The sequence below is a fragment of the Lissotriton helveticus genome, chromosome 8, assembly GCF_964261635.1.
Source record: "Lissotriton helveticus chromosome 8, aLisHel1.1, whole genome shotgun sequence".
In the NCBI taxonomy this organism is placed as follows: Eukaryota; Metazoa; Chordata; class Amphibia; order Caudata; family Salamandridae; genus Lissotriton; species Lissotriton helveticus.
Window position 1 is genome coordinate 23,330,344 of NC_136069.1, and position 27,546 is coordinate 23,357,889.

The window sequence follows — 27,546 nt, forward strand, 5'->3', positions numbered from 1 at the left end:
TTCTGCTTTATGAACCCTTTTTAAGTCCCGCACTTCGTCTAAAATTAAATTTAGCATGTCCTTGATGCTCATCTGAAATTCTCCTGAAGAGTCCATCAGTGTATTAGAGTCAGTATCAGTATTGACATTAGCATTGAGAAGAGGCTAAGGCAAGGATGACAACTGTGGCGGAGGTGGAAGCATTGCGGAGGGAATCGGGCAGGTTAGATAAGGTAGATTGAGTGACGCATTGCATCTTATTAAGTGCATCTTGTGGGCTTAAATCAGGGCCCAGACCCGGACCCGGACTTTCTAGACTGACCGTGCCCCCGTTATCTGCATCCTTCTTAGCGTTCTTAGAGTTCTGGATACCTGGTGAGGAGCTAGGAACGGAGGCCTGCAGCATAGGTTTTTTCAGGAATAATGAGAATTGCTTAACTTCCTTTGTACACCCCTTCTTCTGTAAATCCGGTTCCGGTTCCTTATCCAGAGTACATTCATCTTGCGCCAATCTTAAAGGACAGACAGCGGTTGCAGTGGCAACATTGGTAACAGTTTTCGTGATGGCCGAATCTTTGTTGATGTTCTCTTCAGGGAGTACTAGCTACTGAGTGGCTGTGTCCAAACTCTCTTCTTCCACTTCACCCTCGGAGCTCTCAGGTGTAGAATCGGCGATACGAGGCGGGGGAGAGTTTCCCACCTCTGCTAGCCGTGCCGCTTTCTTAGCTTCCCTTGCCTCCTTGGCTAGCCGCCGTACCTTGGCTTTTGCGAGACGAGTATTTAGCTGTTTCCCCAATTCTGGAGTGCCAGGCATACTAGCTGCTTATAAAGCTAACAATGACTCTGATTCAAACTTCGACGGCTCTCTCTGCGCAGTGTACATGTTTTTGAGTCAACCTTGCCTTGCCTGGCTGACTCTGCTTTTAACCCCAGCGCTTTAATCTTATGCTTATGAAATCAGCATTTAAATCTGATGGTCTGCCTCTGCCTCCAACGTCTAGGAATATGGCTCAGTTCTAATCAGGGTTAAGTTTTGAATAGCCACTTCCCAAAAGTCTCCTCACCTCCACCTCCTCCTAACAGAGCGTTAGACCTCCTCGTAGCTGCCTCTCACGGAGCTCCGCCGTTCCGCGCTGGTCGATTGATGGTAGTATCAGCTCGGCTCATGCTGCCTGGGAAATCCGCCGTATGACCGCCGTGTGGCAGCCGTAAGCATCCGTAAGCAGCCTCCTTCAATAATTGCACAACAATGAGGAGAAATGAGAGATGCCGCCGCCGAATCTGCCCGATGTCCGGTGAATTTCGTCAGTAGCCCGTAGCCGTAGCTCATAGCCCGTTAGCCAGATAGTACAAACGCCGTCAGGTACACTCCGCCATTCCCGGGGGAGGAGCCAGGATCACCTGATGCTACACAGAGGTGTGGTTCTCCGTAGCAGCCATCCTGAATCCTGGAGGTAGTTTTTTCGTTGTTGAAGCCACACAAAGTGAACTAAATAGTATTCTGAAAAAAGGGCAGAATTATGAAACTGCCATCTTTGTCAATAAATGCAAATATCAGTGCAAGGCTGTGAGCTATGCTTTGGAATTACTACTCAAGAACCAGTGGGTGGCTTTGTGAAAGCCAAAGAAAAATATATGTTGATAAGAAAATGGTAAATACAATCATTAGGCTTCCAAGCTGAAAAAAATCTCCCTGTCCGTGGACGACTGTTGAATGCGCTGGATCTGGCGCAGCTTTACCTGCCTATTGGATGAGATGGATTTTTCAGCCTGGTTTCAGGTGTACATATAAATCTAAAACGGTTTTACCAGTTTACTTTGTGCAATCTCAGAAGATGTGTATAGGAGAAATTGCGTCTGGAGTCCTTTAGATGGAATAGAGATATATGCTGCTACTTGGACAGCCAGCTAGATCCCTTGGATGCCCTGTTGTTTAAACATAGCTGAACCCAAGCAATAAACTCACTGAAGTTTGTAGCAGAGTTTTGTTTGAGACTGCCAAAGTATGCCACAGTTTTCTAGCATGAATCTTTTATGGATTAACACGCTGTACAATGTTCCGCTATCTGTTGTTATGGTCTGTAATTGGTTCTACCTGATAGAGACATCTAGCTGCAGATTATTTACCTTTCCCAGGCATCAGGCTGGATCTGGAAACCTTTGCTGAGCAATACCCCTTGTGCGTGGTGTCAGGTGGCTCCATTTGGCTCTGCATGACGTCGGCATCGGTAGCATCGGTTATGATGTTGTGGTGCCTATAAAGGAGCCACCCAGGTGCGCCGACATCTGTTCTTTTCTTTTAGTGCCAGTTAAGCAGCGATCTGGGAGGAGCTACCCCTCTGCTGCTTTTCGTGTGCGAGGGATGTCTTGTGAAAAACAGGTTTCAAGCCATGCGGTGCCTGTAACCGCATGATGTTGGTCAACGATCCCCATCTTGTCTGCCTCTGGTGTCTCTGACTGCCGAGCCATGGCTCTGAAGACCTTGAGGGAGAGAGCAATGAAGCTCCTCGCGGCCCGGCAGTCAACACCATCCAGCGAGACTCTGCAGAGTGCCCGGTCCCGATCAAAGAGGAGGCCGATGTGGTGTAACGGGATCTAACATAAAAACCCGCTACTCTAGTCTAAAAACGAGTTAGACAACCACTAGCTGTACTACTTTATTCTTTGCTGTGTGTCTGCTCAATTAAAAACCTTTTAATTGAGCAGACACACATAGGGTTCACTTACACCACACTGAGCACTTAGCTTTTTTCTTTCTTTTTATCACTATTTTGTTTATAAGTTGGCAGTTGCTAATGATGAGAACCTGTGGATGCAGGCGAGAACCAGTCTGCAAACTCCCATGGTGCTACTCCCGTGAGGCACTTGCAATGTTTCCTCAATTTTTCCTTCTTTCATTGATCACTTACACTATAGGATGCGAGATACGGTGAGAGAAAGAGGTTGCAGACACATCGGGTTTTAAAGGATATCAAGTGATTTAAGTCCCCTTAGAGCAGACGGGATATATATCCGCTGTCCTGTCATTCAAAATTGTATGACTGTAAATGCATGGTGGACGCACTGAGCAGTTCATTCATTTATAGAACAGGTCTGTCATCACATAGAGGAACAGTCTTACTAGCAGTGTATGAATAAAGGAGCAATCCTTTGCATTATATAAAAGGGCATTTCCTAAAGAGCACATAAAGGAATCATTTTCTATAGGGCATAAAAAGCATATAGGTGTAGAAACATATTTTGGCATAGTACTTCTGATATATAATTATTAAAATTAATGTAAATACAGTCAGAATTCGCCACAGCAGTTACCTTATTTTACCACCTTTCTGTAGAGCTATTTACTGGGGCTGGCGGTAGCATTAATCAGTAATTCCAGGGTTGGAATGCCCTCTTGAGTCTTTGCAAACCGACTAAATTGCATGTTTAGGGGGTTTTGCCAGCTCTTCTCTAATCTTTTCCCATACTGAGAAAGGTTGGAAACTTATTCTTGACAATGGCGGGAGTAAAACTTTCTTTTAGGAGGAGAATTCACACCCTTTTCTAATTTTACTGTATGAACAGCTGATAAACTGGGTAGTTTAACAGATACAGGGTGCACAACCTCCTGGTCGGGCTCATCGGCCCTAGTATTAACTCCATGTTTAAATTTAACTACAGTCCTCTTTTATATAACCAATCTTGTCCATTAGTTAGTCCACTTATTTTAATAATTTTTTTCTCCAATTTAAACAAGTTGAAACGTGAATATTCAAATCATCCATGCTTTATTGACATCCTGGTATTGACACAATATTACAGTCCACAATGTTATCCACCCTGACTTTTACAGAATGCATCTCGATCTCAACAAGGTAACCAATGCATTTAGCGAATTATCACTTCTTCAGGGGTAACAGTAAAACATACAAGAACAACATCTCATTATGGTCTGCATTATAAAGTCATGTTTTATCCAAATGTAAACACACCGAAAAAATTATACTTGCTGCTAAAAAACATCCCAGAAACATCCGTGTGTGCAAAACATGTTTCATATTATGCGATCCAGTGTTCATCTTCGTCAGTAGTGCAGTCCGAGCTTACAACCTTTCCTTAGACCGCGCCCACCCTAATAAGAAAGGCTTTTTAATAATGAACAATAAATAAAAGTTCGAACAACATTTACATATAGACACAAATATTACCTTAACTTCAGACAATGCCCCTTCCCTGATCCGTAATGCTGCAGGCTGTTGGGTCTACTTGTCCTAAGGACTAAATAAACATGAAAACTTGTTGTATTTGACCCCAAACAATATATCCTGGGATTCGGTTCTTGGATGGCTCTCGCAACGGGAAGAGAGACAGGTGGGCGCATAAGGTTACCTCACCCGCTGGACAAGAGGTGGAATCAGAAGCAGAAATAGCTCAGGCATTTGGAGACTTCCTGTAGCACCTCTATGCCCCACGTCTGTACACCACAGCTGCGCACGACTTGAAGGGATTTCTGGTGGATAGCCCGATGCCAGTGCTGGTGGGGGTTGGGGTAGTGAAGCTTGAGGAGGAACTCCAGGAGGATAAGATCACGGAGGCTTTGTCGTGTATGAATAATGGAAAGACTCCCAGACCTAACATTCCCCCCCCCCCCCCCCCCCCCGGAATTCTTTAAATGTATTCAGAGCCACGTAATAAAGCCAACATGGACTATGCTCTGAGTCCAAACAGGAAGGGGAACTGCTGAGAGATCTGCGACAAGCAATGGTGGTCCTTATCCATAAGAAGGGTTGCCCCTCACCCAGTGTTCCTGCTTCTCAGGATATGTGAGGTGGATCTGTTGCAAGAAAAGCCCAAAATGACTACTAGTCATACCACCATGGTCGTGTACTCCTGGGAAAAGTGACCACACGACTGGGGTGGCGAAGAATTCTCATCTTGGTGACTCCACTATGGGAGGCGAAGGTGTTGTCGCCGCTGCATAGAATAGAAGTCCACCGGAATTGGGATTTTATAAGCATATCAGAACTGTGTGATGTATGCGTAAACCAGAAAGTGCAGACATTTCAGAACCGTCAATCCCAATGCGGAATGGTTGGGGGACAATATGTGAGATACCTGCAAGTGTGACACCACACGCTCCTTCGGAGGTTAGATGCAAAGCCAAACAAATGGCAAAGAGCTTTGGGACTGCGTCTGAGCGAAATATTTTCTCAAATTATCGAGTGCCCTTTGTGTGAAATTTGGCCATTTCACACAGCGTCTATCAGTCTTTGCCTGATTTATTCATTGGCAACGACGTGTTGTGCCTATTATAAAATGTTTCTAATTCTGTAACCCACTACACGGTTAATGAAAGCTCAAGATTGTGTGTGTGTGTATACACCAACATACCAGCTCTTTGCCATTTGTTTGGCTTTGCATCTAACCTCTGAAGGAGCTGGCTGGTCAATTCTTTTATCCGTTGATCTTTCCTATCTTTGCATAGTATGCCATTTGTATACATTACATTCTATTCTGGATCACTGGATTCGGGAGTCTTCCATATTGTGGATTACATACGTATGTTATACTTTCGGTTGGATCTACTGTGAGATTAGAAGTTTTAATGAACTAGTTTGGAGGCTCCTATAATCGTTGTTCTGTCCTGATGATGACCATCTAATTATATTATGGTCCAAACCCCATCGACGCATACATTTGGCCCAAACTGAAGAGGATGCATTTTTTGCCTTGTCTTGAACTTTCTAGTGTGTATATTTATTTCCTCAGCCACTTTTTAATTACACTTTGTATTGTACATTCTGTTTGTGTACCGTGTTGAGCGCAAGTGGTTTTGTATGTCCTTGGAACTAATTGTTTATCTGTTGTTAATACATTTTCTACAAATTGAATTTATACATGGGTACTTTGTACTTTATAATTGTGTTTTAGATCTGTATGTCTTTCTCTTTTCATGATTCTTTCTTTTTTGAATAGTATAAATATTTTTTTGATGTATGATCTGTGTATATAAATGTCAAACTTGAACCTCTGTTAGGATTCCAGTCCAAACATGAACGTGTCAGTGAAGTGCCACTTGTTGTGTACTAGGGCTATAGATTTTTCCAACAATGTAAACACATTTCTAGGATTCTTACTGTCCTCATCCCAGTGTTAGTGATTTATTATAAAGTACCATTTTGTAACCTGCCAATAGGCACTAGGCTGGCAATTAATTCCAGGCAAAATCTGAAGAGCACTCCTACCCCTCCCCCGTCCACAAAGCGTTGAGTCCTTCTAATCTACTATTAAGTTTACTTTTTCCCGTATATTCTGCCTTTCTTTTAGCTGATCCACTTGCTACATCTAGGATTTCACCGTGCGTTCCTGTTTCCCAGAAGACACTGGTCCTGCAGGAGATGAATAATGAACAAGAAAAGACAGGCAAGTCATGTTCATATTTTGTTTGCTTAACAGTGGTGGGAGAGTAACATTTGCTGATGTATTGGAGGTAGTTTTCTCGTTGTTGAAGCCACACAAAGTGAACTAATTAGTATTGTGGAAAAAGGGCAGAATTATGACATCTTTGTGAATAAATGCAAATATCAGTGCAAGGCTGTGAGCTATGCTTTGGAGTTACTACTCAAGAACCAGTGGGTGGCTTTGTGAAAGCCAAAGACAAATCTATGTTGATAAGAAAATGGTAAATACAATCATTACGCTTCCAAGCTGAAAAAAATCTCCCTGTCCGTGGACGACTGTTGAATGTGCTGGATCTGGCGCAGGCTTTACCTGCCTATTGGATGAGATGGATTTTTCAGCCTGGTTTCAGGCGTACATATAAACCTAAACCGGTCTTACCTGTTTACTTTGTGCAATCTCAGAAGATGTGTATAGGAGAAATTACACCATGAGTCCTTTAGATGGATTAGAGATATATGGTGAACTTGGACAACTAGCTTGATCCCTTGGATGCCTTGTTGTTTGAAGATAGCTGAACCCAAGCAATAAACTCACTGAAGTTTGTAGCAGAGTTTTGTTTGAGACTGCCAAAGTATGCCACAGTTTTCCAGCATGAATCTTTTATGGATTAACAAGCTGTATAATTTTCCGCTGTCTGTCGATTTGGTCTGTAATTGTTTCTATCTGATAGAGACTTCTAGCTGCAGATGCTTTACATTGAATTTCCTAGGCGTCAGGCTGGACCTGGAAGATTTTGCAGCGCAATACTCCTTGCTCGCGGTGTCTGGTGGCTCCATTCTCCTCCGTGTGACGGCGTCGGTTAGGATGTTGCCGTGCCTATATAGGCACCACCCAGGTGCGCAGACATCCATTCTTTTCTTTTCATGCCAGTTAAGCACCGGTCTGGGAAGAGTTACCCTCTAGCGCTTTTGTGCAGATTTTTTCTCGACTTTAGTCTAATTAAAAAAATGTACCACTTCGTGTGCGAGGGATGTCTTTGAGGAAAACAGGTTTTAAGCCATGCGGTGCCTTTAACCGCATGATGTCAGTCACTGATCCCCACCTCGTCTGTCTCTGGGTCTCGAGCGTGACCACGACTCAGTCGTTCTTGGACTGCCTCGGCCACGGCTCCGAAGGCCTAGAGGGAGAGAGCGATGAAGCGCCTCGCGGCCCGGCAGTCATCACCGTGCAGCGAGACTCTGTAGAGGTCCCGTTCCCGATTGAGGAAGAAGCCTAAGTGCTCTTCTTCCCACTCAAGGTCCTCGGGACACTCAGGGAAGAGGCATAAGAAGCAGAGGAAGTCCAAGCGGACTTCACCTGCACCTCTGCTGGTGTCCGTCATCAAGAAGGATAAGAAGTATCAACACTCTAGGCACGGTTCTGCGGAGCCAGAGACTACTTCAGTGACTCCCTCCCTTTCCGGGTGCCAGAGCGACTTCTGCTCAAATAAAACATTTTACGAGGCTGTGCGCTACATATTTGAGTGGAACGAGCCCACTGGTGAACCCATGGGCCCCGTGGAGTCGGAATGGGCACCATCGGGTTCGATACCGTTTGCTCCAGACACGGCAGGGCCTCAAGGATCAGATCCCGAATCAGAGTTGATATTGTTCGTGCCAACGTGACCACCTCTGTTGTCGGACCTGAAGCCGGTGCCTATGGTGCTGCCAGTGCCCATCGGCGGTGCCAGCTCCATCCTCATCACAACGACACGGAGGCGTAACAATGCCGATTCTGACGTCGATTGAAACCAGAGGTTCTGTGTTGTCTACTGAGGTCAAGGAAGAGATTGACGGTCAGAAGATCTAAAATGGGCTACTTTGAGGATGTGCTAGGCTCGGGAGAGGAATAAGAGGGGTCTATGGACTCTGGAACACCATGATGTCTCTAAGGAGAACTTGGACTTGTGTGGAGAACTTGGGGAGGCCAGTTGACTGGACACTTCACCAGAATCTGGCATGCTTTCTCTGTCAACAGTGGCCACGGAGGAGGGGGCATCCTATGCCATGGTGGTAAAGACGGCAGCTGAGGTCCTTGGGCTAGAACTGCCTTCAGTGCAGGGGCTTCCACCTCTGAACCCCTTTTTCCCTTTAATGAGGCACTTGCAGACGTCCTTCTAGGCACGTGGTCCAAGCCTAGCTCAGGGGCTCCCTTGAATAGGATGATTGCACGCCGCCTTCGCCTAGCACCCAGTGACCCAAAGTTTCTCAGCCAACAACCCACCCCAGAACGTTTGGTGGTGCAGGGCACTACATCCCAGGGCATGTTTCCTTTTGTCCCTACGGACAGGGAATCCAAGAGGCTAGACTCATTTGGGAAGAAGTTGTTCTCTTCCTCCAGCCTGGCATTGCAGTTGGTGAATACCACATACTTATTGGGCCATTTCTCCCTTTCCCTTTGGGAAACAGTTGCACAAGTGCTGCCACAGGTCCCGGAGAAGGCCGGGGATGTGCTCTCCCAAGCTGACAAGGATGGAAGAGACTCAGCAAAATTCACCATACGGTGTGGCCTAGATACGACTGATTCACTGGGCAGGTCAATTTCTACAACACTGGCCTTAAGACGCCACACCTGGCTTAGAACAAGTGGCTTCTCAGGCGATGTCCAAGTCAATCTTATGGACGTGCTCTTTGATGGAACCCGTCCGGTTCAAGGACTCTCGAGCCACGGCCAGATCCTTGGGCCTCTAATCCACCCCTCATGGCCAGTCTTCCTATAGCCCCGTTTGTGGCAACGTCAGCCCTATCCTTGCCACTGTCCTGCACAGGCTGCCCAAGCCGTGCGAGTCCGTGGACGTAGTGCATTCCAATCCCGGAATGGAGGCCAGAAGTTGTCGGCCACACTGCCCCCGGCAGCAGCAGCCTCCAAGCACTCATAGACTGACTCTGCTGGATCACACTACCCCAGTTAGTGAGAGAATTAGTCATCATCTCCCCCACTGGAGATCCATAACATCGGACAAGTGGGTCTTGCAGATCGTCCAGGAGGGCTATTCTCCGCCTTTCATCTCTTTTCCTCCTCTCATTCTGCCAAATCAGGAACGCCTGACGGAGGATCATTTAAGGTTAGTCCTCTGGCCTGGGAGCTATAGAAAGGGTCCCTGTTTCAGAAGTAGACTGTGACTGTTATTCCCACTACTGTCTGATTCCGAAGAAGAACAAAGGGCTGCAGCCCATTTTAGATCTTCAGACCGTCAATCTCTTCCTTAAAAGGAGAAGTTCAAGATGCTCACTCTGGCTCAAGTCTTCTCTGCCCTCCACCTAGGAGACTGGATATTAGTGTTGGACCTGCAGGACGCGTATTTTCACATTTCCATCCTGCCGGGCAACAGGTGTTTCAGTTTACCGTGCTCCCCTTCCGCCTTACCGGTGCTCCTATGGTGTTCAACAAGGTGATCGTGTTGGTCGCAGCTCATTTGTGCAGGCTAGGGGTGTCAGTCTTCCCCTACCTTGACCGGCTGTTTAAGGCGTCCTCGCCCCAGGCAGTCGTCTCCCACCTTCAGACTACGGCCGACCTCCTGCATTCGCTGGGCTTCTCTATAAACATGCCGAAGTCACACCTGACTCCTTCTCAGACGCTCCCTTTCATTGGAGCTGTTTTGGACAGAGTTTAGTTTCGGACCTATCCTCCCGCGCAGCGTCTCCAGCTCCAGGATATTCAGGTTATTATTCTGATGTTTCAGCCTCTCTCCTGGATTTCGGGGAGACTGACTCTGAGGCTGTTGGGCCTCATGGCCTCCTGCATCCTGTTGGTAAAGCATGCCAGGTGGTGTATGTGGCTTGGCAGTGGGACCTGAAGCTCCATTGGGTACAGCATCAAGGGAATCTCACCGACTTGGTCCAGATCTCGGAAGGAACTGTGAAAGATCTGCAGTGGTGGTTGAAGAACTGCAATTGGGTCAATCGCAGACCCCTCTCCCTTCCCAACCAGATTTCATAGTCATGAAAGATGCATCACTTCTGGGATGGCGCATCCATTTAGGAGAGTTGGAGATAAGGGCACACTGGTCTCTGGTGGAGACGGGTTCCATATAAATGTGTTGGAGCTCCGGGCGATTCTTTGGCATTGAAGGCGTTCTTTCCCTCTCTCAAGGGGAAGCTGGTGCAAGTGTTCATGGACAACACCACCGCCATGTGGTACTGCAACAAGCCGGGCGGGGTGGGGTCGTGGATCCTTTGTCGAGAGGCCCTGTGTCTCTGGCCATGGCTGGAACAGCAGTGCATAACCCTGGTGGTTTAACACCTAGCAGGTTCTCTGAGCGCCCCTCCGGACGAAACTAGCCGTTGATGCTAGTGGATCACGAATGGCGTCTCTAGTCGGAGGAAGTGCAAAATCTTTCAGCAGTGGGGAGAACCTTGGTTAGATTTGTTCACCTCCGAAGAGAGCGTGCAGTGTCGGCAAATCTGCACGCTAGAGTTTTCAAGGCGGCTATCGTTCAGCAACACTTTTTCTCGCGAATGGAGTTCAGATCTGCTGTATGCCTTTTCGCCCATACCACTCCTGCCCAGGGTTTTGAAGATCAGGAACGACCAGGCCCAAGTCATTTTCCGTCTCCGGTCTGGGCGAAGAGAGTCTGGTATCCAGAGCTTCTGAAGATGAGCATCGATGGACTTCTGTCGCAGCAGCAGGGGAGGGTTCTCCACCCGAACCGTCAACTCTTTGCCTCCATGCGTGGAGATTGAGCAGCAGCAGACATTGGCTTTGACCTTCCTCCCGAAGTATGTAATGTTATTCTGGCAGCCAGGCGGCACTCCACTAAGACGGTATGTGTCTGCCGATGGCAGAAATGTGTTTTATACTGTACAGAAAGGTCTATTGACCCTCTTTCTGCTTCTCGTTTTACTGTCCTTTTGTTCATTCTGACCCTTGACCTTCAGGCCTCTGCCTTGGGGACTCTCAGGGTTACCTTTCTGCTCTGTCTGCTTTTTTGCAGCTGCCGGATCAGCCTTCCCTCTTCAAAGCTCCCATTGTGCATAGATTTCTGAAAGGTCTGGTACATCTGTTTCCAACTACACCCTTTGTTATGCTGCAGTGGGACATTAATTTGGTCCTCACTTATCTGATGTGCGCTCCCTTTGAACCTTTATACAATTGTCCCCACCGGTTGTTGACCATCAAAACAGCCTTCTCGATGGCGATTGTATCGGCCCGAGGGTGAGTGAACTGCAGGCGTTATCTTGCACGCCTCCTTATCTTATGTCCTTTCCGGACAAGGTGGTGCTTCGCACCCGAACATCCTTTTTACCAAATGTTGTGACTCCTTTCCTTTCCATCTGGGTCAGTCCATCATGTTGCCCATCTCCTTTGCTCCCCCGCATCCTTCTAAGGAAGAGGAGCGTCGCCACCGACTGGACCCAAAAAGAAAGTTGTCATTTTACCTTGACTGCACAAAAGAGATCCGGGTGGATGACCAACTCTTTGTGGGGTAGGTGGGAGTAAAGAAGGGAAGGGAAGGGCAGTGCAGAAAAGGACTCTCTCTCGCTGGGTCATTCTCTGCATCTAGATCTGTTATGCCCTGGCAAAGAAGCAGCCCCAGAGGGATTAAGGACCCATTCCACCAGGTGAGGCTGCGACTACTACCTTGGCTCGGGCTGTCCCAGTCCAAGACATCTGTTAGGCGGCAACATGGGCTTCATTGCACAAGTTTGCAAAACACTACTGCATGGATGGTCAGGTCTGTAGAAATGGGCACTTTGCCCACTCGGTCCTACAGGACGGTCCGCTACCACAGTCGGGATGGTTTGGCTTGGGTATCTAATTCAAAGGTAAGGAATCTGCAGCTAGAAGTTCGTATCAGATGGACAAGTTACTTACCTTCGGTAACGCATTATCTGGTAGAGACTCTATCTAGCTGCAGATTACTTACAGCCCCACCCATGCCTCCCACTTTGCGGACTAATATTGTAGGGCTAGGGTTACTCCTCTTTCAGGGCCCTAGTTTTGCACACAACTAAGTCAGTTACTTCATGGTTCTGCACTTCTGGCATGGAAAAAACTAAAAGTACTGAAATCTGCGCGCCTCGGTGGTGCCTATATAGGCACCGCGACGTCATAGCTGACGCTACTGATGACGTCATGCAGAGCCGAATGGAACCACCCGATGCTGCGTGCAAGGGTATTGTTCAGCAAAAGATTCCGGATCCAGCCTGATGCCTACGAAATTCAAAGGTAAGGATCCTGCAACTAGATAGACTGTACTAGTTAATGCATTACCAAAGGTAAGTTACTTGTTCTTTAGTCCCTTTTCTATTTTTTTGTGGCAGTTATAAATTCATCATGCACCATCTTTGCAGTACTCTAATCATCCTGTCACTACCCATGCACTCGTGCAATGACCCATGCAGTAACTCATGCACTGCTACAATCCCCAGAGCACTACCCTTGCAGTCCAGCCATCGCCCTGTCACTACCCATTGTCAGAGGGATGGGCAGAGACAAAATCTAGGAGGCCGAATGCAGTGCTCAATTTTGACCGTTTTATTGCTATTATGGCAGAGTAAATGCAATTCCTCAAATATGTTCATCTACTTCCCTTCTCTGGTCTTCTATAATGTCTTTTCAATGTTCTCGTTTCGTTGGTATCTTGACAAAACACTTGATCTGGTTGTTCAAACTGTGATTTTTATTTTCTTCGCAGGTACTCCGGCAGGAGAGGGATGTACCCCAGGAGGCTCGGAAGAAAGGAGAGATGATGGTGAGTAACCAAAGTCAATGTGAAATGCTTTTTAAGATAGTCCTTCACCACACCGAATACGTGATAACGTTTGTATCACTCTTCTAGTGGGAGGGGTGAAGTTGAGGGTGGTAGAAGAGGTAAGAAAATAAAATGTAAAAAAATATGTCTGTATTATTGTAGCACCCACTGAGGGTTCTTTTATCTCCTGGATCCTTCTTTGCTCCCTCTATCTGTGTTACAGCTACCTTTCGTTCACAGAAACACTTTGACACTAACACCGTAATTTTTTTTTATCTCGGAACCAAAATCAATGCCGTTTGGTAGGCTGATGATAGCAGAACTTTCCCCCCGCCCCCTCTTTTTTCTCTTTTCTCTCGAGGATGTTCTGTGGAAAAAAAATCAATAAAACAAAAGAAATAAAAAGAAAACAGAAATAACAACCAATTGTCTTTTCTGGTTGTCTGCTGCTTTCGTTGTTTGCTGTTTTCTTTCTTTCTTTTGACAGGCCCGTGCTACATTACATACTCAGGCTATCTAGACCGGTACCCACCCCCCTCCCTCTTAAAGATTGCTCACTGCGGTGGCTGCAACTCTCCTGAGTTGCGGCAGGCAGCGATGTTCCAGCTCTCCTGAGGGGTCCACCACTCCTCCGTCGACTCGTCGTCGGTGTTCTTTCCCTCCTGGTCTCACTGCAGGTACTTCCGATTCTGCCGTTGCCCCCTGCGTCTTGCTCTCGTCGTGACGCGGCGTCTCCGTCCTCTGCCCGACTTACGCCTTTCTCCTCAACCGCCCGTCTTCTTCCTGGTTGATCTCTGGCTCCTCGTGTGGAACGCCCTCTTCTAGGCAGTCCAGGGCAGCTTATTGGATTTCCGACGGAACCAACCGGGCGGTCACCTGTGTAGGGAAGGCAAAAGGGTTAACCCTTTGAGCGCCTCCCCATAACATCTCCTGCCAGCGCTCTGCCATGAGGCTTGGAAAATCTGCATCGGGTGAGAGTTCCTGCTCGGGCAGCCTGTCCCTCCCACATCCATGCACTCCTCCAATCACCCAGCGAGCACCATGTACTTATCCAATCATTCCGCCAAACCCAAGCACTTATAAATTCACCATGCACTCACCTTGCAGCACTCTAATCATCCAGTCACTACCCATATACTCATGCAATGACCCTGGCACTAACACATGCACTGCTATAATCCCCTGTGCCCTACTCATGCAGTCCAGCCATCGCCCTGTCACTACCCATGCACTCCTCCAATCACCCAGCCAGCAACATATACTTATGCAATGGCCCAGGCACTAACACATGAACTGCTACAATCCCCTGAGGACTTCCCATGCAGACCTCTAACCACCTACACACTACTGATTCACTTTTCCAATTATCCAGGTAGTACCCGTGCAGTCCAGCCATCGCCCTGTCACTACCCATGCACTCCTCCAATCACCCAGCCAGCACCATGTACTTATCCCATCACTCCGCCAAAACCCAAGCAGTTATAAATTCATCTTGCACCATCTATGCAGCACTCTAATCATCCTGTCACTACCCATGCACTCATGCAATGACCCATGCAGTAACTCATGCACGGCTACAATGTTATGTTATGTTATGTTATAAAAGCTTTTCTATAGCGCAACGGCTACTCACAAGAGTGTCCCGGCGCTTTGGCAAAGAGAAAAAAGTTAGTACATAACACAGTGCTCTACACAGGAGGCAAAGATATTACTGGGCGAAAAGCCACGTCTTCAGATCTTTTCGAAAGGCGAGCAAATTGGACATCGATCGCAGAACAATTGGGAGCTCGTTCCAACAGCAAGGGGCCAGATAACGGAAAGAACGCCCTCCAGTGCGGGCTCGCTTAATTATGGGGACAATAGCTTTAGCTTGTTGTGCAGACCTCAAGGCTCTCTTTGGGACATAAAAAGCCATCCGTTTCCGGAGATACTTAGGGCCGATGTGATGAAGGGCTTTATAGGCCAGAGTCAAGATTTTAAAAGTGACTCTCTTGGCGATGGGAAGCCAATGCAGTTTCTCAAGCAGCTCTGACGCGCGTGCCCTTCGCGGCAGTCCAAAGATAGCTCTAGCGGCCGAGTTTTGCACAACCTGCAAACGAGCTAAGAGATATTTGGGGAGGCCTAGGTAGAGGGCATTCGCGTAGTCAAGCCGCGAACCTATCAGGGCTTGAACTATGATTTTTTTTATGTTGAAGAGATATTAGGGGGAGGAATTTCCGCATCATCTTCAACATGCCAAAACACTTTCCAGTCAGTCCTATGACTTGGGATCTGAAAGAAAGATCTATATCGCATAGGATGCCCAGATTTTTGGCTTTTAGCGAGGTTTCCCCAGGCGGTGCCATATCCTGTGGCCACCAGGACCTCCACTCAGGATTCGGTGGACTTCCACAGAAAAGCAACTCCGACTTATCAGAGTTGCATTTCAGGCTATGTCTCTGAAACCACTCAAACACGGCTTCTAGACACTCCCTAATCTGATTGCCGTCAAAATCTTCACCCTTGTTACACGTGAAAAGTAGCTGGGTGTCGTCAGCATAGGATATGATCTGGGCACCAAAAGACTCCGCTACCTCCGCCAGAGGAGCCATGTAGATATTAAACAGGCAGGGGTTAAGAATGGACCCTTGCGGGACCCCTACCTCCAGTGGAGGCATTTCAGCGGAAAACGGGGGTGCCCAGACCACTTGACGGCGGTTGGTAAGAAATGACTTAAACCATCCCCAGAGCACCACCCTTGCAGTCCAGCCATCGCCCTGTGACTACCCATTGTCAGAGGGATGGGCAGAAACAAAATCTAGGAGGCCGAATGCAGTGCTCAATTTTGACCGGTTTATTACTATTATGGCAGAGTAAATACAGTTCCTCAAATATGTTCGTCTCCTTCCCTTCTCTGGTCTTCTATAATGTTGCAGATCCTATAATGTCTTTTCAATGTTCTCGTTTCGTTGGTATCTTGACAAAACACTTGATCTGGTTGTTCACACTGGGATTTTCTTTTCTTCGCAGGTTCTCAGACGGGAGAGGGACGTACCCCAGGAGTCTCAGAAGAAAGGAGAGATGATGGTGAGTAACCAAATGCAATGTGAAATCCTTTTTAATATAGGCCTTCACCACACCGAATACGTGATCGGGTTTGTATTACTCTTCTAGTGGGAGGGGTGAGGTTGAGGGTGGTAGAAGAGGTAAGAAAATAAAAAAATAAAAATATGTCTCTATTATTGTGGCGCCCACTGGAGGTTCTTTTATCTTGAGAATCCTTCTTTGCTCTCTCTATCTGTGTCACAACTACCTTTCGTTCACAGACACACTTTGACACTAATGCCTTAAAAAAAATGTATCTTGTGCCTTAAATCAATGCCGTTTGGTAGGCTGATGATAACAGAGCTTTGCTCCATCTCTCCCTCCCCCGCCCGCTTTTTTCTCGAGGATGTTCTGTGGCAAAAAAAAAGAAAGAAAACAAAGAAAAGAAAGCAGAAATCCCAACCGATTCTCTTTTCTCGTTGTCTGCTGCTTTCGTTGCGTGCTTTTTTCTTTCTTCGTTTTGACAGGTCCGTGCCTCATTACATACTCAGGCTATCTAGACCGGTACCCATCCCTCTTCCCGCTTAACGGATCACTGCGATGGCCACAACACTCCTGAGTTGCAGAAGCGATGTTCCAGCTCTCCTGCGGGGTCCACCACTCCCCCATCGACTCGTCGTCAGTGTTCTCTCCCTCCTGGTCTTGCTGCAGATCTTCCGATTCTGCCGCGGCTTCCTGCATCTTACTCTCGTCGTGATGTGGCGTCTTCGTCCTCTGCCCGACTTCCGCCTCTCTCCTCAACCGCCCGTCTTCTTCCTGGTGGATCTCGGGCTCCTGGTGTGGACCGCCCTCTTCTAGGCGGTCCAGGGCAGCTGATTGGCTTTCCGGCGGAACCGACCGGGAGGTCAACTGTGTAGGGAGGGCCAAAGGGTTAACCCTTTGAGTGCCTCCCCTAAACATCTCCTGCCAGCGCTCTGCCGTTAGGTTTGGAAAATCTGCATCAGGTTAGAGTTCCTGCTCGGGCAGCCTGTCCCTCCCACACCCATGCACTCCTCTAATCATCCAGCCGCACCATGTACTTATCCAATCACTCCGCCAACATCCAAGCACTTATAAATTCACCATGCACTCTCCTTGCAGCACTCTAATCATCCAGTCAGTACTCATGCAATGACCCAGGCATTAACTCATGCACTGCTACAATCCCCTGAACACTACTGATGCAGTCCAGCCATCGCCCTGTCAGCACCATGTACTTAAACAATGTCCCAGCCACTAACACATGCACTGCTACAATCCCCTGAAGGCTTCCCAGGCAGACCTCTAACCACCTACACACTACTGATTCACTCCTCCAATTATCCAGGTAGTACCCATGCACTCCTCCAATCACCCAGTCAGCACCATGTACTTATCCAATCACTCGGCCAAAACCCAAGCAGTTATAAATTCATCTTGCACTCTCTTTGCAGCACTCTAATCTTCCTGTCACTACCCATGCACTCATGCAGTGACCCATGCAGTAACTCATGCACTGCTACAATCCCCAGAGCACTACCCTTGCAGTACAGCCATCGCTCTGTCACTACCCATTGTCAGAGGGATGGGCAGAAACAAAATCTAGGAGGCCGAATGCAGTGCTCAATTTTGACCGGTTTATTAATAATATGGTAGAGTAAATACAGTTCCTCAAATATGTTCGTCTCCTTCCCTTCTCTGGTCTTCTATAATGTTGCAGATCCTATAATGTCTTTTCAATGTTCTCGTTTCATTGGTATCTTGACAAAACACTCGATCTGGTTGTTCACACTGTGATTTTCTTTTCTTCGCAGGTTCTCAGACGGGAGAGGGACGTACCCCAGGAGTCTCGGAAGAAAGGAGAGATGATGGTGAGTAACCAAAGGCACTGTGAAATCCGTTTTAATATAGGCCTTCACCACACCGAATACGTGATCGGGTTTGTATTACTCTTCTACTGGGAGGGGTGAGGTTGAGGGTGGTAGAAGAGGTAAGAAAATAAAAAAATTAAGATATGTCTCTGTATTATTGTGGCGCTGTTGGACCTAGAGTTACCAAGTCACATAGGGTAGCCTGGCCTAGGGTAAGACAGTCAGATCCTAGAAGCACACGTGTAAAGTTTGCGCTCCACCCAGCAGTAATTCAATGTACTTCCACACAAAAACGACAGTACACCAAATTTGTGGAAAAATATGGACTGGTTTATAAAAATAGTTTGAATCACTTTTTCTTTTTCACACATTTATTTCTCCTTATGCTCTTTTTCACTTATAGAGTTTGATATCACATTGCAAAGTCATATTATACTTTCTTTGTCAATTAAATAAGAGTTCAGCATTAAACTTTACCCACCAGTCTTCTAGCAGTTACTTCACAGTTAATGAAGAGTGAACAGTAATTTGGAAGAAATCAACCTATACAGTTCCCTCAATAAATCATAGGCTTTTTAAACAGACAGAATTAAGGAGATAACAGCAGATTCCACAGTTGATTCCTTTGGTTATGAAACTTCAAACAACTCAATGGTTAACTGAAGACAGGCAGACTGAACCTAACTCCTACCAGTGGTTGGCTCATACTATGACTGCCTTAACTTTTAAGATATCACAACAATTCTCCCTGGCTGTGGAAAGCCTGCACAAAGGTATTCTCCTCTCCTTAATCTGCACGTTTCTAGATTAAGCTTGCTCTTCCCTCAACCCAATCGGTGGGAAGCTCCCTCTGTTATTCCCTGTTGACACCTGCACTTTGTAAAGTCGCTTCCCCAGCGGGAGGAAAATTCGTCTCCGCCAGCAGTTCAGGAACCGAAGAACCTGTCAGGGGCTTAATTCAGTAACCCTTCACTACCCCCTGGGCTGAGATAAAAAACCCCAGCCGGAGTTGGAAATGGCACGCCAGGAGTAGGGATTCCGGTCAGCTTTCCCTCCCCTCCTGGCTTAAGCCCCCGCTTACTTCCTTCTCTCTGAAGATGACCCCGACCCTCCAGCTGAGGTGACTTTTCGGTGAGCGCTGTCAGCGCTCCGTCTGTATTCCTCGACAGTCCGCTTCGCTTCACTAAGCCGGCACCTCCGATTTCCTCCTCTCCTTCCTGGAACCTTCGGGGAGAGAACGCCTCCGCTCGACCACGCTTCCCACTCCTCCTCTGTTCTGAGACGCCGCGCTGCACTTCCTGGGTGTCGGCTTCGCGCTCCACCTCTTGCGCGTCTGACAAGCCTCCGCAACCTCTGACACGGACACTGTCAGTCGGAGATTAAGCGCCGCAGTTCCCCTCTCACTCACTTGCCGCAGAGGGACGCCCAGACCAGGGAACACCCCGATCGGCAGATCACCACACCTCACGGAGGGGTTCCTGATTCACGAGGAGAGAAGAACCCGCTACAGGCAGGCCACGGGGCTACAGGTAACCGGATGACGTCGGTGGAAGCAGAGTTTCATTAATGCTCATTTTCACGGGAAAAAGGGGTTCGACTTCTGGTAGGAAACGGACAGTTCCACAGGCCCCCTTTTTCTCACTGATCCCGGTTAATAGCTCAGTCCACGACCAAGGGCCACAACCCTTCCTTTCCTGAGGGGTCTGAAGAAAAGCTACTCCTGTTGGGTCCGGTCAGCAAGGGAGGGGTAGCGTCAGCACGCAGGAAGCAGCCCCACGAGGCCGTCAAGTCCTTCACACTGTGCCAACCTCCTTCTCCCAGCCTGTACTCCAACTGACTTCTCTTCACTCCGCCTCACACACTGCACAAAATGGCTGCCCTGACCCTGGCCTTTTATAGGCTGACCACCAAGGGTCCAGCAGGGTCCAGAAGGTTCTGGAAGGTCCCTATTTTAACCTATGGGTCCTTCTCCTAGGGTGGCAGTTATGGCAGTTTATGGCCACCATTTTAGATACCTCCTAGTTTTCAGTCAGGAAAGACACCTAGGCCTCAGGGAAAAGGACCATGAGGGCAAAGAACATCTAACCCCTAGGACAACACCGCAAAATTTCAGTGGACATAAAAAATAAGGGTTTTGAGGGGCAAAAAGGGGACAAAAATAAATAAATAGGAGGGACTACCAAAAGGGCAGACAGGTCTAACAGGCGCCCACTGAGGGTTCTTTTATCTCGAGGATCCTTCTTTGCTCTCTCTATCTGTGTCACAACTACCTTTCGTTCACAGACACACTTTGGCACTAATGCCTTAAAAAAAATGTATCTCGTGCCAGAAATCAATGCCGTTTGGTAGGCTGATGATAACAGAGCTTTGCTCCATCTCCTACTCCCGCCCCCGCTTTCTTCTCGAGGGTGTTCTGTGGCAAAAAAAAAGAAACAAAGAAAAGAAAGCAGAAATCCCAACCGATTCTCTTTTCTGGTTTTCTGCTGCTTTCGTTGTGTGCTGTTTTCTTCCTTCGTTTTGACAGGTCCGTGCCTCATTACATACTCAGGCTATCTAGACCAGTACCCACCCCCCTCCCGCTTACCGGATCACTGCGGTGGCCACAACAGTCCTGAGTTGCGGAAGTGATGTTCCAGCTCTCCTGAGGGGTCCACCACTCCTCCGTCGAGTCGTCGTCGGTGTTCTCTCCCTTCTGGTCTCGCTGCAGGGCTTCCGATTCTGCCATGGCTCCCTGCATCTTGCTCTCGTCGTGACGTGGCGTCACCGTCCTCTGCCCGACTTCCGCCTCTCTCCTCAACCGCCCGTCTTCTTCCTGGTGGATCTCTGGCTCCTGGTGTGGACCTCCCTCTTCTAGGCGGTCCAGGGCAGCTGATTGGCTTTCCGGCGGAACGGACCGGGAGGTCAACTGTGTAGGGAGTGCCAAAGGGTTAACCCTTTGAGCGCCTCCCCTAAACATCTCCTGCCAGCGCTCTGCCGTTAGGTTTGGAAATTCTGCATCGGGTTAGAGTTCCTGCTCGGGCAGCCTGTCCCTCCCACACCCATGTACTCCTCCAATCACCCAGCCAGCACCATGTACTTATCCAATCACTCCGCCAACATCCAAGCACTTATAAATTCACCATGCACTCTCCTTGCAGTACTCTAATCATCCAGTCAGTACCCCCGTACTCATGCAATGGCCCAGACACTAACACATGCACTGCTACAATCCAGTGAGCACCACCCATGCAATGCAGCCATCGCCCTGTCACTACTCATGCACTCCTCCAATCACCCAGTCAGCACCATGTACTTATCCAATCACTCCGCCAAACCCAAGCAGTTATAAATTCATCATGTACTCTCTTTGCAGCAATCGAATCATACTGTCACTACCCATGCACTCATGCAATGACCCAGGCACTAACTCATGCACTGCTACAATCCCCTGAGCACTACCCATGCAGTACAGCCATCGCCCTGTCACTACCCATTGTCAAAGGGATGGGCAGAAACAAAATCTAGGAGGCCGAATGCAGTGCTCAATTTTGACCGTTTTATTGTTATTATGGCAGAGTAAATGCAATTCCTCAAATATGTTCGTCTACTTTCCTTCTCTGGTCTTCTATAATGTCATGGATCCTATAATGTCTTAATGTTCTCGTTTCGTTGGTATCTTGACAAAACACTTGATCTGGTTGTTCAAACTGTGATTTTTCTTTTCTTCGCAGGTTCTCAGGCCGGAGAGGGTTGTACCCCAGGAGGCTCGGAAGAAAGGAGAGATGATGGTGAGTAACCAAAGGCAATGTGAAATCCGTTTTAAGATAGGCCTTCACCACACCGAATACGTGATATGGTTTGTATTACTCTTCTAGTAGGAGGGGTGAGGTTAAGGGTGGTAGAAGAGGTAAGAAAAGAAAATTAAAAAAAATATGTGTCTGTATTATTGTGGCACCCACTGAGGGTTCTTTTATCTCCTGGATCCTTCTTTGCTCCCTCTATCTGTGTTACAGCTACCTTTCGTTCACAAAAACACTTTGGCACTAACACCTTAAAAAAAAAAAAGTACCTTGTAACCGAAATCAATGGCGTTTGATAGGCTGATGATAGCAGAGCTTCCCCCCCCCCCCCCCCTCTTTTTTCTCTTTTCTCTCGAGGATGTTCTGTGGAAAAAAAATCAATAAAACAAAAGAAATCAAAAGAAAGCAGAAATAACCGATCCTCTTTTCTGGTTGTCTGCTGCTTTCATTGTTTGCTGTTTTCTTTCTTCGTTTTGACAGGCCCGTGCCTCGTTACATACTCAGGCTATCTAGACCAGTACCCACCCCCCTCCCGCTTAACGATTGCTCACTGCGATGGCCGCCCTCCCGCTTAACGATTGCTCACTGCGATGGCCACAACTCTCCTGAGTTGTGGCAGCAATGTTCCAGCTCTCCTGAGGGGTCCACCTCTCCTCCGTCGACTCGTCGTCAGTGTTCTCTCCCTCCTGCTCTTACTGCAGGTACTTCCGATTCTGCCGTGGCTCCCTGCGTCTTGCTCTCGTTGTGACGTGGCGTCTCCGTCCTCTGCCCGACTTCCGCCTCTCTCCTCAACTGCTCGTCTTCTTCCTGGTGGATCTCTGGCTCCTCGTGTGGACCGCCCTCTTCTATGCGGTCCAGGGCGCACCTGATTGGCTTTCCGACGGAACCGACCGGGCGGTCACCTGTGTAGGGAAGGCCAAAGGGTTAACCCTTTGAGTGCCTCCCCTAAACATCTCCTGCCAGCGCTCTGCCTTGAGGTTTGGAAAATCTGCATCGGGTGATAGTTCCTGCTCGGGCAGCCTGTCCCTCCCACACCCATGCACTCCTCCAATCGCCCAGCCAGCACCATGTACTTATCCAATCACTCCGCCAACATCCAAGCACTTATAAATTCACCATTCACTCTCCTTGCAGTACTCTAATCATCCAGTCAGTACCCCCGTACTCATGCAATGACCCAGGCACTAACTCATGCACTGCTACAATCCCCTGAGCACCACCCATGCAGTCCAGCCATCGCCCTGTCACTACCCATTGTCAGAGGGATGGGCAGAAACAAAATCTAGGAGGCCGAATGCAGTGCTCAATTTTGACCGTTTTATTGTTATTATGGCAGAGTAAATGCAATTCCTCAAATATGTTCGTCTACTTTCCTTCTCTGGTCTTCTATAATGTCATGGATCCTATAATGTCTTAATGTTCTCGTTTCGTTGGTATCTTGACAAAACACTTGATCTGGTTGTTCAAACTGTGATTTTTCTTTTCTTCGCAGGTTCTCAGGCCGGAGAGGGTTGTACCCCAGGAGGCTCGGAAGAAAGGAGAGATGATGGTGAGTAACCAAAGGCAATGTGAAATCCGTTTTAAGATAGGCCTTCACCACACCGAATACGTGATATGGTTTGTATTATTCTTCTAGTAGGAGGGGTGAGGTTAAGGGTGGTAGAAGAGGTAAGAAAAGAAAATTTAAAAAAATATGTGTCTGTATTATTGTGGCACCCACTGAGGGTTCTTTTATCTCCTGGATCCTTCTTTGCTCCCTCTATCTGTGTTACAGCTACCTTTCGTTCACAAAAACACTTTGGCACTAACACCTTAAAAAAAAAAAAAGTACCTTGTAACCGAAATCAATGGCGTTTGATAGGTTGATGATAGCAGAGCTCCCCCCCCCCCCCCCCCTCTTTTTTCTCTTTTCTCTCGAGGATGTTCTGTGGAAAAAAAATCAATAAAACAAAAGAAATCAAAAGAAAGCAGAAATAACCGATCCTCTTTTCTGGTTGTCTGCTGCTTTCATTGTTTGCTGTTTTCTTTCTTCGTTTTGACAGGCCCATGCCTCCTTACATACTCAGGCTATCTAGACCAGTACCCGCCCCCCTCCCGCTTAACGATTGCTCACTGCGATGGCCGCCCTCCCGCTTAACGATTGCTCACTGCGATGGCCACAACTCTCCTGAGTTGTGGCAGCAATGTTCCAGCTCTCCTGAGGGGTCCACCTCTCCTCCGTCGACTCGTCGTCCGTGTTCTCTCCCTCCTGCTCTTACTGCAGGTACTTCCGATTCTGCCGTGGCTCCCTGCGTCTTGCTCTCGTTGTGACGTGGCGTCTCCGTCCTCTGCCCGACTTCCGCCTCTCTCCTCAACTGCTCGTCTTCTTCCTGGTGGATCTCTGGCTCCTCGTGTGGACCGCCCTCTTCTATGCGGTCCAGGGCGCACCTGATTGGCTTTCCGACGGAACCGACCGGGCGGTCACCTGTGTAGGGAAGGCCAAAGGGTTAACCCTTTGAGTGCCTCCCCTAAACATCTCCTGCCAGCGCTCTGCCTTGAGGTTTGGAAAATCTGCATCGGGTGAGAGTTCCTGCTCGGGCAGCCTGTCCCTCCCACACCCATGCACTCCTCCAATCGCCCAGCCAGCACCATGTACTTATCCAATCACTCCGCCAACATCCAAGCACTTATAAATTCACCATTCACTCTCCTTGCAGTACTCTAATCATCCAGTCAGTACCCCCGTACTCATGCAATGACCCAGGCACTAACTCATGCACTGCTACAATCCCCTGAGCACCACCCATGCAGTCCAGCCATCGCCCTGTCACTACCCATTGTCAGAGGGATGGGCAGAAACAAAATCTAGGAGGCCGAATGCAGTGCTCAATTTTGACCGGTTTATTACTAATATGGCAGAGTAAATACAATTCCTCAAATATGTTCGTCTCCTTCCCTTCTCTGGTCTTCTATAATGTTGCGGATCCTGTAATGTATTTTCAATGTTCTCGTTTCGTTGTTATCTTGACAAAACACTTGATCTGGTTGTTCACACTGTGATTTTCTTTTCTTCGCAGGTTCTCAGACGGGAGAGGGACGTACCCCAGGAGTCTCGGAAGAAAGGAGAGATGATGGTGAGTAACCAAAGGCACTGTGAAATCAGTTTTAAGATAGGCCTTCACCACACCGAATACGTGATCGGGTTTGTATTACTCTTCTAGTGGGAGGGGTAAGGTTGAGGGTGGTAGAAGAGAAAATAAAAATATGTCTCTGTATTATTGTTGCGCCCACTGAGTGTTCTTTTGTCTCATGGATCCTTCTTTGCACTATCTGTGTTACAACTACCTTTCGTTCACAGAAACACTTTGGCACTAACACCTTAAAAAAAACGTATCTCCTAACAGAAATCAATGCCGTTTGGTAGGCTGATGATAACAGAGCTCCCCCTCCTCTTTTTTCTCTTTTCTCTCGAGGATGTTATGTGGCACAAAAAAATTCAATAAAAATAAACCAAAAGAAAAGAAAGCAGAAATCCTAACCGATTCTCTTTTCTGGTTGTCTGCTGTTTTAGTCGTTTGCGGTTTTCTTTCTTCTTTTTGGAGAGTTGCGGCAGCAATGTTCCAGCTCTCCTGAGGGGTCCACCACTCCTCCGTCGACTAGCTGTCGGTGTTCTCTCCCTCCTGGTCTCGCTGCAGGGCTTCTGATTCTGCCGCGGCTCCCTGCGTCTTGCTCTAGTCGTGACGCGGCATCTCCGTCCTCTGCCGGACTTCCGCCTCTCTCCTCAACCTCCCGTCTTCTTCCTGGTAGATCTCTGGCTCCTTGTGTGGACCACCTTCTTGTAGGCAGCTGATTGGCTTTCCGGCGGAACCGACCGGGCGGTCACCTGTGTAGGGAAGACCAAAGGGTTAACCCTTTGAGCGCCTCCCCTATACATCTCCTGCCATCGCTCTGCTGTGAGGTTTGGAAAATCTGCATCGGGTGAGTCTTCCTGCTCAGGCAGCCTGTCCCTCCCACACCCATGCACTCCTCCAATCACCCAGCCAGCACCATGTACTTATCCAATCACTCCGCCAACATCCAAGCACTTATAAATTCACCATGCACTCTCCTTGCAGTACTCTAATCATCCTGTCACTACCCATGCAACCCGTGTGAGAAAGTGCCATCTTTCTTCCAGGGTACCCTAGGTACCCAGGGCACTGTGACCAGAGAAGACCCCTAATGGCTGCAGCACTTATTGTGCCACCCTTGGGGGCCCTGTACCCTGACACACACACAGTGCCTTTGCAGGCTGAGTGACTTGGTGCAGGACTAAACAGAGAGTTGACAAGGCACACATCCCTGTGTGCCAAGCCCACAAACCCACTGCCCTGGCATACCTCAGTCACCCCTCTATCTGGGTGCCCTTTGCCAGTGGTGTGGGCACAGGTGCATGAGCCTCATGCCCCTTCAGTACCCAGGCCCATTCCTGGGCACTGTAAGTGCAGTGATGCCATTAAGAGTATATGGTGCTGCGAGATTGTCATTGCGAACTCCACAGCACAATAATGGCTACACTGAAGACTGACAAGTTTGAAATCAAACTTCTCAGCACATTAAACCCACACTGATGCCAGTGTGTGATTTAATGGAAAATGCCCGACAGAGGGCATCTCGGAGATGCCCCATGAAGCTCGACCAACTCCCAGTGACCTAACTGAGTGGCTGCCTAGGCTGCCACCACCAGACATGTTTCTGGACCCCTGGGTCGAGAGCTTGCCGCTCTCGGGGGCCTGAAACAATGCACATCCTGGGACGAGGTACCAAGCCTCCTTCCCCAGGATGGGCAGGGTTCATGAAGGAGAGGCTTCAAAGGCATACCACCTCTGTGAGCCTCTCCAGACCACTTGCTGTACTCAGCAACTGGTCATCACTGGTTCTACCCCCACTTTGGGCGGTAGACCCAGCGGGAAAAACAAAGTGAGGGAGAGAGGTGTGTTCACCTCTGCCAACTCCACCCCTAGGGTGGGGGAGGTGAGGTGAAGCACAACCTTGAGTCCCCGCCATCTTGAGGATGGGGGGGACCCTGCCAACCAGGGACCGGCTCCTGCCCCCTCCCACTGGAGAGTGGCAGAATAGGTGGTGTGCCCACCCCAGGGAAGGGACCCATTGGCCTTTACCTACCTGTAACAACCCTAAATGTAGTATTTAGAGGTACCCTGAACCTTCCTTCCTTAGATCCAGATTCCGAAACTACAAGAAGAAAGAAGTCCTGCCGTGCAGCTGCTAACATGAGGACGACACCAACTGACTATGCCCTAGCCCTCAAAGTCAAAGTCAAAAGTAACTTTATTTCGATTGAATTTACAATCATAAAAAATACATTTAAAACCAAATATTTGCAACAATTTATAAAAAATTTCATTTACACAATAAATACTAAGGGAAGCATAACACTATAAATCAGGACGTTGAAGGATCATTCGGATTCAACTAAGCACTGACACTCTGTACAGAAATATAATAGCCTAGTAGTCGATTGAACAGATATGGAGTCTTAAGGTGCGGTAGCCAATATTTGGGAATTAATTTTCAAACAGGCTTTAAGGTAGCAGGCTACTGATTTGGCAATGAACGGAGTATCTAAGTGCTGAAGTGCCAAAAGCGCCGGTCTACATCTACTCAAACCGAACTGTCGAAGAAGTGTAACCAGCCAGAGCTTACGCGGGGTCTCATAAAGACTGCAGAAAAAAGTTACATGCAGAGTAGACTGGCGAGAATGTCCATCACACGGACAGCAAGG

The 27,546-nt window shown here is 48.1% G+C and overlaps 1 protein-coding gene across 46 annotated transcripts in view; it reads left to right on the plus strand.

The window, feature by feature from the left end:
- Positions 1-27,546, plus strand: part of LOC144772242 (uncharacterized) — a 507,669-nt gene that overhangs the window by 349,418 nt on the left and 130,705 nt on the right. For 7 of the 46 annotated variants that reach the window (XM_078656424.1, XM_078656425.1, XM_078656418.1 and 4 more), the window contains exons 18-24: positions 6,286-6,381; positions 13,037-13,093; positions 16,103-16,159; positions 17,950-18,006; positions 21,717-21,773; positions 23,278-23,334; positions 24,842-24,898. In XM_078656424.1, the coding sequence (XP_078512550.1) occupies positions 6,286-6,381; positions 13,037-13,093; positions 16,103-16,159; positions 17,950-18,006; positions 21,717-21,773; positions 23,278-23,334; positions 24,842-24,898 (438 nt within the window). The remainder of the gene's footprint in view (positions 1-6,285; positions 6,382-13,036; positions 13,094-16,102; positions 16,160-17,949; positions 18,007-21,716; positions 21,774-23,277; positions 23,335-24,841; positions 24,899-27,546) is intronic. The other 39 variants (XM_078656433.1, XM_078656441.1, XM_078656440.1 and 36 more) reach the window with 23 other exon arrangements.